The 14191-nt window shown below is 43.9% G+C and overlaps 1 protein-coding gene across 3 annotated transcripts in view; it reads left to right on the top strand.

The window, feature by feature from the left end:
* CLMN (calmin) overlaps positions 1 to 14191 on the top strand; it is a 520511-nt gene that overhangs the window by 482196 nt on the left and 24124 nt on the right. For all 3 annotated transcript variants that reach the window (XM_069208248.1, XM_069208250.1, XM_069208249.1), the window contains one exon: positions 336 to 511. In XM_069208248.1, coding sequence (XP_069064349.1) covers positions 336 to 511 — 176 coding nt within the window. The remainder of the gene's footprint in view (positions 1 to 335; positions 512 to 14191) is intronic.

Raw genomic sequence — 14191 nt, 5'->3', positions numbered from 1 at the left:
ATGCAAGATGATGAAAGCTGCGGTATTGTCATGCAGAAACTATAGGGTTGGGAGGTCCTGGCACAGTAGCACTGTGCTGCCCTGCTTATGATGTAATAATTTGTGACATCGTGCCCACCACTTCATCAGAACTGGTTGCATGGTCTGACCTTGCCCTGTGAAAAAACATCAACTTCACAAAGACCATGGCCAAAATCATGACCACCACTAAAACCAAAACAAAAAAGGTGTGCTGGGAGCCCATTCCCACCTTGTTCAATCCTGAAAAAAATAAAACACTGCCACAGCATAATGTAAGCAGGACAATTATAAAACCCTTATTTTTATATCCACAGGTTGATGAAAATCACGTAGAGGATTCAACAGAAAGAACAATGGGTCATGAACTACATGATTCAAAGAGGAAGCAAGAAAATAGCATTTCCCTGGGCAAGGAAGGTGGTAGGATGAATGGTCGTTTTCCAGTCCTTCAACCAGAGGAGGAAAACATAGGCGGCCTGTCATCTTCAAGGTATTGTATTGTTTGGATATCATGAGCTATTAGACAGATGCATGTTTTAAACGGACCTACTTTATCATCATATTGTAATATTATAGAAAACTTTGTACAAACTAGAGCCAATGAAAGCTTTTGCCAAAGGTACATTGCATTTATTTTACCTGATATATTCATGAATCGCGATTGCCTCAGATCTCCTGAAGGACATTTTTTAAAGCATAATTTCAGAGAAAATGATATGTGGACACTGTTTTATGCGCAAAAAAATCCTTCATTTATGGATGTATTTTCTGCGAATAATGTGAGTACTCTGAGAGCACATATTTTCTGATTCTGCTGACACTGGTTGACTAGCTAGAAGGCCTCAGCAAAATGGGACTCTTTGTTAGTGGCACAGGAATTTCCAAAACATAACATTCCTGCTCTTGCTTGTTCACAAAGGAACATGTCAATGGGGAGACCCACTATATTCCTCCATTTTGTCCATGTCGAAAGACCCAGACCTGCAAGTTACACCGACACTGTCTTTTAGTGATGTCCATCTTCAATTATATGCTGAAACTTCGCAAAACGAACATTTGTATGCATTTGAAACACATTGAAAAATGTGTCTGAAAACAAAGTTTCAAGCATTACAGATGCTGGTCATCGTTTAAGAGGCCAGCATTTGTAATGTACGCATTACATGTAATTCCCCTCTGTATTGTATGCATAGTTGAGCTCCTAGACAGAATTCTAACTGTTGTTTCATCATCATTGCATTTGAGAACACAGTAAAATAAATCATTTCAGGTAGTGAGATTTACACACACCTGGAATGTTTAATGTCTTGACTATAATGTAGCTCCATCAATAACAAGCATTTCCAATGCAATGGGTAGTGCGTTTACTCGAGTTAGAGATATTAGCGATGTAAATTCCTAACTGGACTTTTCTTGCCACATAAATTGAAAATTAAAAGTAAAGCCGTTGACATGACCAAGCTGATTCAAAGTGCCACGGCCGCCATGAGCATGAGCACGAAGGAGAGACACAAAAGGAAAAAGAAGTTTGCTTGCAGTCAAACGTATCGGCAAATGTGCAATTATGCATGTAGCAGGGTCGATGGCCAAGGTTGTAACAAAACTGCCCCAAGGAAGGACAAACGTAAAGCATTTACCAATGATAACAAAGGATTTTTGAAAGGCAAGACCTTGAACGAGTGATAGTGATGGAGGTGCAGTGGACGTGGTTGAAAGCCTACAGATAGATTACATGTCAGAGTGCTTGCGCGCTCGACCTAAAAACTGGTGCGTCTCTCAAAGGATTGTGGCCCGTATAATTAAGGGTGTGGCATAAAAACATGTAAGCTAAATATCTGTGCTTTGCATAGTGTGCAGCCCAACTGGTATTTTTGCTGCTTCTTTCTGTCATTGCATCCAGAAGTATAATACAACAATTGACATTACCCCTAAAACAAGACAGGACTATTGGCTTTAACTGTCAACAACTATGGCTTTGTTGTATAAAATATTGAAAATGCTTCAGTTCTGAAAAGATGAACAATAACAAGTCTCTTTGCAATTACATCAAAGGCAGCGAGGGGTGCTAACTGCTGCCAATTTAAGATTACTTTTTTTCACCCTGAAGGTGAGGCCAAAAATAGGAGAGCCTGGTAGCGGCCCACATCAGCACCTTTAGGGTGACAGGACCTGGGCCACTTAAAGCCCTGAGCATAGTTTTTCCATTAAATATCTCGTCCTGGAGGAAAACGTGAGTCTGCTGTCAGCTTATGGATTCATGTGAATCATGTACAAGTTCAGACTGAACTGGCCCAGCCTGTGTGCTTTTAATTGCAGCAGCAGTGTTCCAACACAACATTAAAATCTCAATCAACTACTATATTTCCAGTCAATATATATCTGAATTGACTTAAGGAATCCACACCACTGTATTCCCCGGCCCCAATAGAGTTCCTTTAATCACAGAGTTCAGTAAGTAATGGACTGTGGACATTGCTAGAAGTGGGCAGGTACTGCCTGGTACTGAGCATCTGCCCTTCTTTATTTTGAAAACAGAGAGTACCATAAATTCTCAGCAGCAAGCTGGGGCTCTGGTGTAGCATGCATATCAGCACTTATATTTCCATTTCAGGCATAGTTTGTGGATCTTCTTACCGTGAGAGGCACCTGCTTCCAGTCAGTTTATCTATATCATTAGCAAATACTAACATGATAGGTTTATTGCACAAAAATGCGCAAAGAGCAAACGGAAATATGAATCTGAAAATTAAAGATAATGATCTCTTTCAACGTTGTCTCGTGACGACTTCGTAAAAATACAAGCTTTCTTGCCCCGCAATTCAAGGAACAGAGCAACCTGCCCCAATATCGCACACAGCACTAAGCAATGCCCTGTGTGCGATGTCCTGAGTGCTGGCAGGGAGGGGCCCTGGAGAGAGAGACTCAGATGCGATGCGAGGCTAAGCAAGTTTCACAATATTTGCTCCTAGGTTTAGCTACATTCCTCCGAAAGAGCATATTGTGGCTTTCATGAGCAGTGAGCTAAGCAACCAGGTGTTTCTTTTGTAAAATAAGCTTATTTTAGGAGTCAGAAGTGAACAAGGACAGCACTGGAATAAAGCCAAAACAAATGTCAGCAAGATGGGAGGAAGGGAATGCTGCAACAAAATGCAGGCAGCTACCAGCCTAAAACACCGATAGTGAAAGGGGAGCACCAAAGAAATAACAAAAATAGTCCGGCACAGCAACAGATAAAGAAACCAAGGTGGAATAATACAGTAGTTGGTCACTGCTCTGAAACGGAAAAAGGAGGGCGAAAAAGGCAGAACTGACCACTAGCAAGCAAAACTTTTTAAAGGACACTGCAACCAACAAATAAACACGCTTTAAGACTTAAGAAGTATACTAAAAGTATACACGCGGTTAAATGCTTACACTAAAACTGCCTTATGCAGCAAAGAGGGTGCCTATGACAAACAATTTGCCCTTGGTTCATTAGTGGCGTCGTGGTAAGGCCGATGGGGAACATGAATAAATACATATATATTCTTGTTTAATAAAAAATACATTGTTAAGAAACTCTCATTCCCAGTAACACTTCCCCTGCATGTTGAAAGAAAATCACAAATTTGATGCCTCTCCTGATGCTTGTTGTAATATAACTTTATATATGAAATATATACGTGACTTGACTTGTGTAGTAAAGCCAGCAGTCCATCAACAAGGCGAAATGAACAAAACAAATCTCTCTGATCAGCACAATGCCACTTCCATCAAGAGACGCCGGTCCCACTCCTTATGCCGTCTCTTTAGTAAAAAGGGAAATAAAACTAATCTGGTAGGTTTAGCAAGACAATTTAATAAAAAGGTAAAGGAGCATTCTGAAAGCACTTACATTTTCAATATCTGATACTTTGATACCTGCCACAGGAAGAAAGGAGGCGAAACTCAACTAGCTGCTTCTGCATGCGTGACAAAACACAGGAATCTAAAGACTCATGTTCTTCCTGTTTACAGGGTCATTCAGAGAAGCATTCCTCAGACTGGGGCACTGAAGTGCAGCAGCCTAAAATGTAAGAAAGCCAGTGGTGGGTGGTGATAATTATTTCTGGAAGGGCGTGGAGAGAAGTGGATGGTTTAACCCACTGACAGGCTTTGTGGTAAATGCCTTTAGTCTTGTTACCAAAGCTCTCATTCATGGCTCGTTAATAGTGTTTTATTTATAATGGCCATGACTGAGAGCTCTGAACATCAGGCTGAAGACAGTGTCAGTAGGTCAAAAGGTGAATAACGCTAAAATATTTACTTACCCACGCGCCCTGTGTTTTCCGTTTGGAAGTCCCAGCTCCTCTGTGTTCTCCTCTTCAGAAGTCCCAGCGCGAGTTTCAGAGCCTCAGGCAAATTCCCTGTACCACTCCAGACGCTTTTCTCATGCCCCTGATAATGTTAGCAGCATGAGAACAGCACCAGGATAGGTTCGAGCTCGACATTCCGTTAGGCACTGGGGACCTGTGCCTTCTCTCCACCCAGCTGTATAAAACAGATCTGGTGGAGAGATTTAAAGTGTGCATGTCACCTTGGCCATCGCAAGACAGCTGGCCAAAGCAACATGCTCACTTTAAACTGGAGTGTCCACCACTTTTACTCTGCTGCAAATCCGCAACAATGGCATCACTCGTTCCTGACTTGGTTCAGGCTGAAAGAGGAGCTGTGAAAAATAAAATGGTAATACATGCATTTTATTATCATTTCATTTTTCACTTCTGCTGCTTTTGCAGCAGGGTGGTGACGATCCTCTCCTCAAATGGAGGGACCGCCACTGAAAAAAACACAAGATGAGGTTTTCCATAAAAAGTGCACAAACCCCATTGTTAAGTCCCCATGAGCAAATAATCCGCATGAAAAGAGCAGTCAGCGGAAAAACGTATACATGAGGCTAACAACTGTAAGAATTTCTCACCTTCACGCAGGTGCAGCGAAGAGTTGCCAATTGTTCTTATCTGGCAGACAAGCAATAACAATGCTTAATCACGGAATTTATTAAAGGGTGCCAATCACTTAATTTATCAAATACTCAAACAGGCAAATATTTACATTGTTACTAGCATTCTTTTATTTAATATTCTAAGGTCCAGTGTGCATGGAATCGATCACAATCTGTATTTTTATAGTTTTATTTATTTATAGTGTCATGGATGTAATTGCTCAAGCACAATAAACATTTTATTAATGCATTCAATAATTCATTCATTCATTTACATCCATGCACAACAAAGCCATCTATTTACATAACTCTTCCTGGTTGGTGTCACATTTTGTAGGACCACCACCCTAACATAAAACACTTCAGTAATCCTTTGTTTTCCTATATTAATACTCAGTTCCTACAATAATAAAATTGGAGGTATGATTTCTATTTGTGAAGGATATGAAATTATGTCAGTGTCCTGCAGGGAGTATTGATTTAAGAGCAGCAGTGGTACAGACCATGGTTGGGATTCAGCCAAGATTAAGATGTGTCACTGTTTTTGTCAAGGTCAGTTTAGCTGAAAAATCAACAGGAGGAGCCCTATTTGAGTGGAGATCATGGTGGCAATCTTGTTTGCTCTAGAATTGAAGTTTGAGTGTGTCTGTTAGTAAGAAACCGTTGAGGACCCCTTCCTGATCCCCCCCCACCCACACACACATACCCTTTCTTCACCTTCAAGGAGGAAAATACCGCCTGGCGTTTATTTAAGCTTCTGGTTTAGTGTCTTTGGCTTGGCCACAAAAATCTGAAGGTATATTTTACACTACATGGGACGCTGCCTGATAGCAATTAACTTGTCCTCCACATTCCAACAACCTACCTTAAATTGGCTCATACAACTAGGACTCCATGATCCAGTTTGCAACAGTTGACTTTATAAATGAAGAACCTTTAAGTGGTTTATCATAAGTAAGATACTCCAGTGAGACAATCAAATCACTTTTACAGGCAAATTAGAGTCACAGATATTATGAGGAATGATGCTTCGTACATGAAAAACATGAAGTCTTTACAGGACTCTTTTGCTGAGGTAGCTGAATAAAAGTATGGCCACGCAGGAGCACCTAGGGGGACTTGAATTCTTGATACCAAACTGCTTTAACTAACACACACAGACACATGCAATTCTCCCCCACCACACACAGTGCCCCTACCTTCTCTCACCCTTCCCCCAACCACCCTGCAGCACTGTGGACATCTGCTTTGGTTCGGAATGACATCTGCTTTGGTTCGGAATGGTAAGACAAGGCAAGATGATTCTTCAGGGGATAAGATGGAAAAGGTAGCAAAAAGTGACTTTGACAATCTAGGGTTCAATTGGCAGAGTTGCACCTAACCTGACCTCAACCCCTGAGGGTTAACCACATCTGTATAGTAAGTGTAATCCCTCAACTGCCTAGGCTGGACTGTGCTGCCAGCATCAATCATAATATCAGTTTTGTCTAATTTAAGCTTAAGCAGGTTAATGCACATTCAGTCATGGAAAATCATCATGCATTATTGAACTCACCCTGATGTGGCACACGTGCCATTAGCATACACTATAAATGTGGAAATCAGCACTGTATCAGGCTAACAAGCAGCTCAGTGTATTTGTTAAGAAGACAAGGTGACAATCAGGAAACCTGACAAGCACCAAAGGTATGACTCCTAGTCTCAGAGGTTAAAGGGGTGCATGGGAAGAGTCTGACTTCAGTTTGTCAAAAAGGGCACAACTCATTTATTATCACATGCACCAACCCAAAATGGGACAAGAGATTTAACAGGTGTCATAAACAAAGTTTTCAAATGCTTCTCATAAACCCAGTACTACCCAAGGTGCTATCTAAAATAACCGTGCATTAGTGCAGTGATGGCATTGAAGGGAAATGAAAGCCATCCAACACCAGAGTGAATCTGTGCCACTATTGGCTCTGATTCACACATTGGACCCATCGAAAGTAGACTTATGTGAAACTGAAGCCCCTCTTCAAGGTAATAAATAGTATTTTTTGGTCAAATAAAGCTTTTGACAGGAAAAAAAGAGAAATACTCATTTTCAGTGCTCCTTTCCTGAAATCTTCTAGTTCCTCTGGGTTGTGTGTGGCCTATTCTTCCTGAGTATCCTTATAGTGAATTAATGGATGTTCAGTGTAGCCATAATGATAGTGATATTGAAAGGGAACTGAGGAAACGCCATCAGGTTTTCTTCTGACTCCAGGCTCCAACTAATTATCTTCTAACCTCTTATTGTTAAATCTCAGGGCTTTGCTTTATATGGATCAAGGCAATTGAGAAGTGCATGGGAGACTGGCTTGTGTAACAACAACATCAATAATGAAAAAGAGCTCTGTAGTTGTGGCCCAGTTGGTCCCTTGCTCTAGTTGAATGTCCCTCTCTTTGTGTTGACTGGGAATGTTCTGATTATTTACTGGTAATCTTCATTATATTGAGTCATACTGTTCCTCATCGCAGTCCCTGTGTCAAGAGCGAACCTGGGGCTGGCACAACGAAGAAGAGAGATTCAGTGCTAAAGCTCGGATTTCGTTTTTGTTTTATGCATTACACTCAACTCTACTCATCTTTGTCACACTCCTTGATACTCTCAAATTGTAAGGTCTGGGAGGAGAAAGAATGGTGAATACTAATCACCATTGGTTAAATGGATGATGGTCATCACATAATCCTCATGTTGATCTTTTTTATTTCTCACATGTGTGTGCATCTGAACACAAATTAACCTTCATCATTATGTGTTGACATGAAAAACATCAAATTTGTCCACCAGGTAATCAAAAGTAACTGTCGCTTTTTAATTTGTATAGAAGCAATAGTTTAATTGCTCCACATCAAGAAGGTTTTTAGTCAGACATCACTCTAAAAGTAGCAATAGTGGCAGTAACATTTGAGCCAGGCAACATTGAAAATTAAACGCCTTCCTTCAGAATATTTAAATGCACTTCGCCAATAGAGACACCTAAAGTTGTTGTCCTCGAGGATAGGGGGAGCCTGGGCTGTCAAAAGTCTAATAACAAACGTCCCAGTTGATACTTAATGGGGGAATGAATAAATAAAAGCAAGCAGAACTACCAAAGTCTAGGGTACTATCTAAAATGACCTTGCATTTCTCATGCTCTAAGTCTTCCATTAGTTCGATCTTGAGGTTTTTTCCCCTCGGTTGCAAAAATTCTTAAACATTTGTGCATATTATCTATGTCTAAGTGTTGGAAAATGGGTTATTGATAGGGCAGGTAGGTACCTACACCTAGCAACAAGCCACAAACCTCCACAAAAGTACAGTTAGGTCTCAGTAAATTAATCCCAGCTCTACCCTTGGTAGCTTAGCATCGAGCGTCAAGGCTTAACTTAGGAGACAAAGTGTAAAGCATTCAAATATCACACAACAGTAATTAAATAAAACACAGGAAACAGTTTAAAAATCCAAAACCAATTTATAAAAATAGCTTATATTTTTATCTTTAAAATGACACAAAAACGATTAAAATCGGTTCAGGGGAACCGGAGATATGAATTTTTAAAGTATTATTATTTTCTAGCGCATAGAAACAAAAAGCGCCAATCGGGTCATCTGGTTGCACCAGGACCGGGACAAAGTCAAACTTTCAGGCCGACCGCGATGGAGCCCTGCTCGGATACAGGTCGCGGGAAGCCTCGGTTAAAAAGTTACCTTCTGACTTAGTCTTTATTTTGAAGTTTTTCTTCACCGGGACGAACCTGCCAGTTGGATCCGACCTCCTGGAGCCCTTGTCCGGATACGCGAAGTCGGTTTCCTCGGTGGTGATTTCTACCTTCGGACTTAGTCGTTTTTTCGAGATGAAAATCCTTCGACCGGGGTAAACCTGGATCTTGATCCGACGTCCGTGGAGCCCTTCTCGGATACGATGGCTGGAAGGTCCCGGTCAACTTTTTACGTTCGGACTTAGTCTTTTTTTCGGATGTTTTTCTTGACCGGGACGAACCACGAAGTCAGGCCGGGTCGCGGTTGAGGCAAGCCGGCTAGAATTTCCGCGTCGAGTCGGTCACTTTATGGAGCTTTTTTCTAAAATTTCTCCAATCTTTTCCAAACTTCTGGGGCTTCACCCAGATGTTCTTTTAAGGTTCTTTTGGGGTCCACAGCTCACCCCAAGGGTCCAGAAGTTCTGTGATGGTCCTTGGGAAGTGCGGACTTCAACTCCCAGAGTGCACCTGGCGCAAACTCCTTTTTGGCCACTGGGCAGTGGTCAGCTGGTCACTTTTTCAGGAGTTGGTGCAGGGGACTCTGGTTAGCAATTTTTCACCTGTAGCAAACAGGGAGTCCCTCCTTGAACCAGTGGAAGCCAGGCAAAGTCCTTCTTGTGGTGAAGCCCAAGTGTGCAGCTGGTGCAGTCTTTCTGAGTGCAGGGTTCAGGTGCAGGCCAGGGGTCCAGCAGGGCAGTCCTTCTTCTCCTTGTAGTTCTTTCTTCTTGAAATTTGGTGGGGATCTGAGGCGTGGGTGCAGGTCTGCCAGTTTTATCCTTGCCCCTGGGTGAAAAGCAGGGGGGCCCTGGTCCTCCAATCAGGGACAGGGTCGTCCCCCTGTGATGACCACTTCCTGGGAAGTGTGGCAAAAATCCATCCCAGAAGGCAACAGTCTCTAAAAATCCAAAATGGATGAATCTGATTTTTAGAGGAGAGATCTGGCTGAGCCCACCCACTGGTGTGGCTAAAAATCATAAACACACCCCTCTCCTGCCCTCTCCTAATCTAATCAAGGGGGCACCTAGCTGTCTGGGTTTGCAGGATGTGGGGGTGTTGCTGGGTGCTCCAGATGTCCTTCTCTGCCTTTGAAGACCAGTTTGGCAGCCCTCCCCCTTCCTGCTTCCCCATCTGCTGAGGGGAGATTCTCTCCCCCAAGCACATTCCTTTGTGTGAAGTCAGGCCACTTCACACCTCATTAAAGTAGCCTGGCAGAAGCTGCTGCAGGCTGGCCAATCAGAGCACAGCAGCAAAAACAATGCAGAGCTGAAATTGGCAACTTTTTAGGTAAAGTCTAAACTTTTTACCTGCACTAGTTATATTAAATCCTACAACTGGAAGTTGTGGGATTTATTATAACAATCAATTTGATACCAAATTCTTGGTATGTAACATTTAAGGAGACTTTAAAATTTAAAATAAAGTCTGCCCATTCTAGCCTATGAAGGCCATGTACTTCAATGAGGGAAAAACGAATTTGGCTGTTTTTACCTCACCAGGGCTTATAAATCTATTTTTATAAAGTCCCTGCTTATAGTTACATGGCACCCAGCCCTAGGGGCACATAGGGCACACCTTAGGGGTGACTTATATGTAAAAATAAGGTAGTTTAAGACTTTGGAAGTACCTTTAATTCCAAAATCGAATTTGCATATAACTTTAATTTAAAAGCAGCCAGCAAGGCAGGCTTGCTTTTAAAATGACACTGGGCACCTCAGCAATGCACCTAGGTGTGCACCACCTATGCTGTGGTCCCTAAACCTACATGCCCTACCATATACTAGGGACTTATAGGTAGGTTAACTTAGCCAATTATAATTAGCCTAATTTGCATTTCCATTTTACACAGAGCACAGGCCCTGGGACTGGTTAGCAGTACCCAGGGCACCATCAGAGTCAGGAAAACACCAGCATAAAGTGGAAAATGGGGGCAAAAAGTTATGGGGCCTCTGCAATCAGCCCCAGTTTCTCACACAACCCCCCCCCAGCCCACACGCCCAGGAGACTCAGCCCAATCCTGGGAGAGTCTTCCTGGCTTGTTAGGCGAGGAAGACAGTGAAGAAAACTGGCTGTCCCTTTGCAGGGCCTACTCTGCCTTATATCCTCCTGTCAGGGTCACTCCCTCTGGGTAGTGAAGCCATCCCAACAGTAAAAGGACCCAACTCAAACTGAAACTTCCCTCTAGGGGGGTCTTCCTCCTCTCTCTCTGCCAAATTGGGTAGTGAGGTGCCCACCTCCCCTACTCCAAACTTTGCTAGGGCAACACCTAGCTTACCCAAAGAGGTCACCCAACACTTGAGCAACCCCACCATGACCAACAGGGTCGGGGGGCCTACTTTGCTATTGGCCCTGGGGTCTGCCTCCCAGGCCAAGTACAGTGCTGCCAGGAAGGCTAGCACCCAGCAGAGGCTACTGACAGCTGTCAGTACCCAGAACCACACCCTAAGCTCTCCACTGACAGGTGGCTGAGCTGCTTTAGGGGCATCTTTGGGGTCCTGGCACCCCTCTTGCTGTCTAGAGTGGGGGGCTACCACCTCCTGTGGCAGACACCCTCCTTCCACTCTCCCTTCTGTCAGTGCAGGGGCAACACCTTGCATCTGGACAGCTGCCTGACTACTCAGGACTTCCTTGGGGTCAGGTGAGGCCTCACCAGTGCCAACTCTGGGCTCCCCCCCTACTGGGGCAGAAGGCCTTTGGCTCCCTGGAACTCTCTTTAAGAGTGGCCTACCCTTCCTTTTCTTCTTTCCTTTTCTTGGGGACCCCTGTCTCCTAACTGTAGGGACTGACTCCCCAGGACTTTGGGTTGGGGGGGCGCCCTGGGCGACCACCCCATCTGTGACCAGACTCACCTCTGGGAGGTCATTGCCCAGGATACAATCTAGGGGAAGGTCAGCACTGACTACCACCCTAATCCAGTCAAGGATACCCTCCCTCTCTAGGGGCACTATGGCTACAGGTTTGGAGGTGACCTCCCCTGTGGCTATCCTGACTTTCTTTGTCTTTCCTGGGACATACATGTCTGGGGTCACTAACCGGTCACTCACTACAGTGTGACTGGCACAGGTGTCTCTCAGGCCAGTGGTAGGGATCCCATTCACTTGAATGTGGTGGAAGTGCCTACTCCCACCCTCAGGGATCACCAGCTTACCATCTGGTCCTGTCTCCCAGCACAATGCTAGGAGGACTTCATCATCTGAGGAATCCTCCTCTATGGCTACACTGGACAGCCCAGTGCTAACCACCTTCTTTGGACAGGCTGCATCTCCTCTGAAGTGACCTGTCTGCTGACAGTCAAAGCAAGCCCTACTGTCCAAGAGCTTTTTTAACCCTGGGTCTCCCTGTCTCTGCATGTCAGAGTGGGAGTGGGATTTACTCTCCTCCTTCTTAGGGTTCTGGGGTACAGAGGGAGTCTCTGTGGTGGGCTTACCACCTCCCTCCTTAGGTTTTTGGGGACCTGTCCCCCCCTTCTTGGAGTCTCCCCCCTGGGACTTGGCAACCACCCTGGTTCTCAACCACTCATCAGCTGCCTCCCCTAGCTCTCTAGGGTTGGTCAGCTTAGAGTCCACTAGATGCTGGCGTAACCTTTCTTGGATACAATTGGTCAAGATGTGCTCTCTCATGATCAGATTGTATAACCCCTCATAAGTATTTACTTTGTTGCCAATAATCCAGCCCTCTAGTGCCTTTAGTGAGGTGTCCACAAAGTCAACCCAAGACTGGGTACTGACCTTCTGGGTGTCCCTGAACTTCATTCTATATTGCTCTGGGGTCAGACCAAACTTCTTGACTAAGCACCTTTTCATACTAGGGTATGAATCTGCCTCCTCCCCCCTTAAGGTCAGAAGCCTATCCCTCCCTGAGTTGGGGACCAACTCCCACAAAAGGGAACCCCAGTATTGAGGCTTAACCCTTCTCATTTGGAGTGCCCTCTCAAAGGCCCCTAGCCACTTATCTATGTCATCCCCCTCTACATAAGCAGGAACCACCCCCTTGGGTAATCTGGGGCAAACTCCCCCACCCATGGACACCTCAGCTTCTTTCTCGCTGCTTCCATCTTTTTTTTCTTTGCTTGCCCATTTTTTATTTTCTAGGGCAAGCTTCTCTGCCTCCAAAGCTATGTAGGCTAGCTGGGCTTCCAGCTCTCTTTCCCTGATGGATGGGTTCTCTCCTCCTGAAAGGACCCTCTTCCTATCACTAGCTTTGGGTCTGCCCCTAGTGACTGTGTCCAGTGAGAACCGTTCTTCCTCATCCTCACTTGGGCTCAGATGCCTTCCCTCCCCTGAGTGGTTAGAGCTTGCATCCTCTTTTGGTTCCTCCTCTGGAGCTTCCTCTGTCTCTACCTCTTGGGCCTCAGCCCATGCTGTCAGGGATTTAATCAGGATTTCCTTCCTGAGATTAGTGGTTGCAGGCAACCCCCTCTCAATACACAACCCCCTAAGCTGGACTACTGTCAGTGTGGGTAGGCTAGCCAGATCAAGCTCCATGGTTCCCTAGTTTTGTGTCAACAAAAACTTTTTGCAAAAATTGGAAACAAGAATTTAGAAAAATTACAAAAATTCAATAATTGAAATTAATCCAAATTAATTTAAAAAAAAATTAAAATTAAAAATTAAAAACAATTTTTGCACTAGGACAATTTAAAGGATTTTTAATTTGTTTTATCTAAAACTGTAACGTGATATTGAACACAAGTACAGGATCCCGTCGCTGCTTCCAATTATGTTGGAAAATGGGTTATTGATAGGGCAGGTAGGTACCTACACCTAGCAACAAGCCACAAACCTCCACAAAAGTACAGTTAGGTCTCAGTAAATTAATCCCAGCTCTACCCTTGGTAGCTTAGCATCGAGCGTCAAGGCTTAACTTAGGAGACAAAGTGTAAAGCATTCAAATATCACACAACAGTAATTAAATAAAACACAGGAAACAGTTTAAAAATCCAAAACCAATTTATAAAAATAGCTTATATTTTTATCTTTAAAATGACACAAAAACGATTAAAATCGGTTCAGGGGAACCGGAGATATGAATTTTTAAAGTATTATTATTTTCTAGCGCATAGAAACAAAAAGCGCCAATCGGGTCATCTGGTTGCACCAGGACCGGGACAAAGTCAAACTTTCAGGCCGACCGCGATGGAGCCCTGCTCGGATACAGGTCGCGGGAAGCCTCGGTTAAAAAGTTACCTTCTGACTTAGTCTTTATTTTGAAGTTTTTCTTCACCGGGACGAACCTGCCAGTTGGATCCGACCTCCTGGAGCCCTTGTCCGGATACGCAAAGTCGGTTTCCTCGGTGGTGATTTCTACCTTCGGACTTAGTCGTTTTTTCGAGATGAAAATCCTTCGACCGGGGTAAACCTGGATCTTGATCCGACGTCCGTGGAGCCCTTCTCGGATACGATGGCTGGAAGGTCCCGGTCAACTTTTTACGTTCGGACTTAGTCTTTT

Source organism: Pleurodeles waltl, chromosome 9, assembly GCF_031143425.1.
Source record: "Pleurodeles waltl isolate 20211129_DDA chromosome 9, aPleWal1.hap1.20221129, whole genome shotgun sequence".
Taxonomy (NCBI): domain Eukaryota; kingdom Metazoa; phylum Chordata; class Amphibia; order Caudata; family Salamandridae; genus Pleurodeles; species Pleurodeles waltl.
Note: the sequence above shows the minus strand (reverse complement) of the source record. Positions and strands in the feature narration are given on the sequence as shown.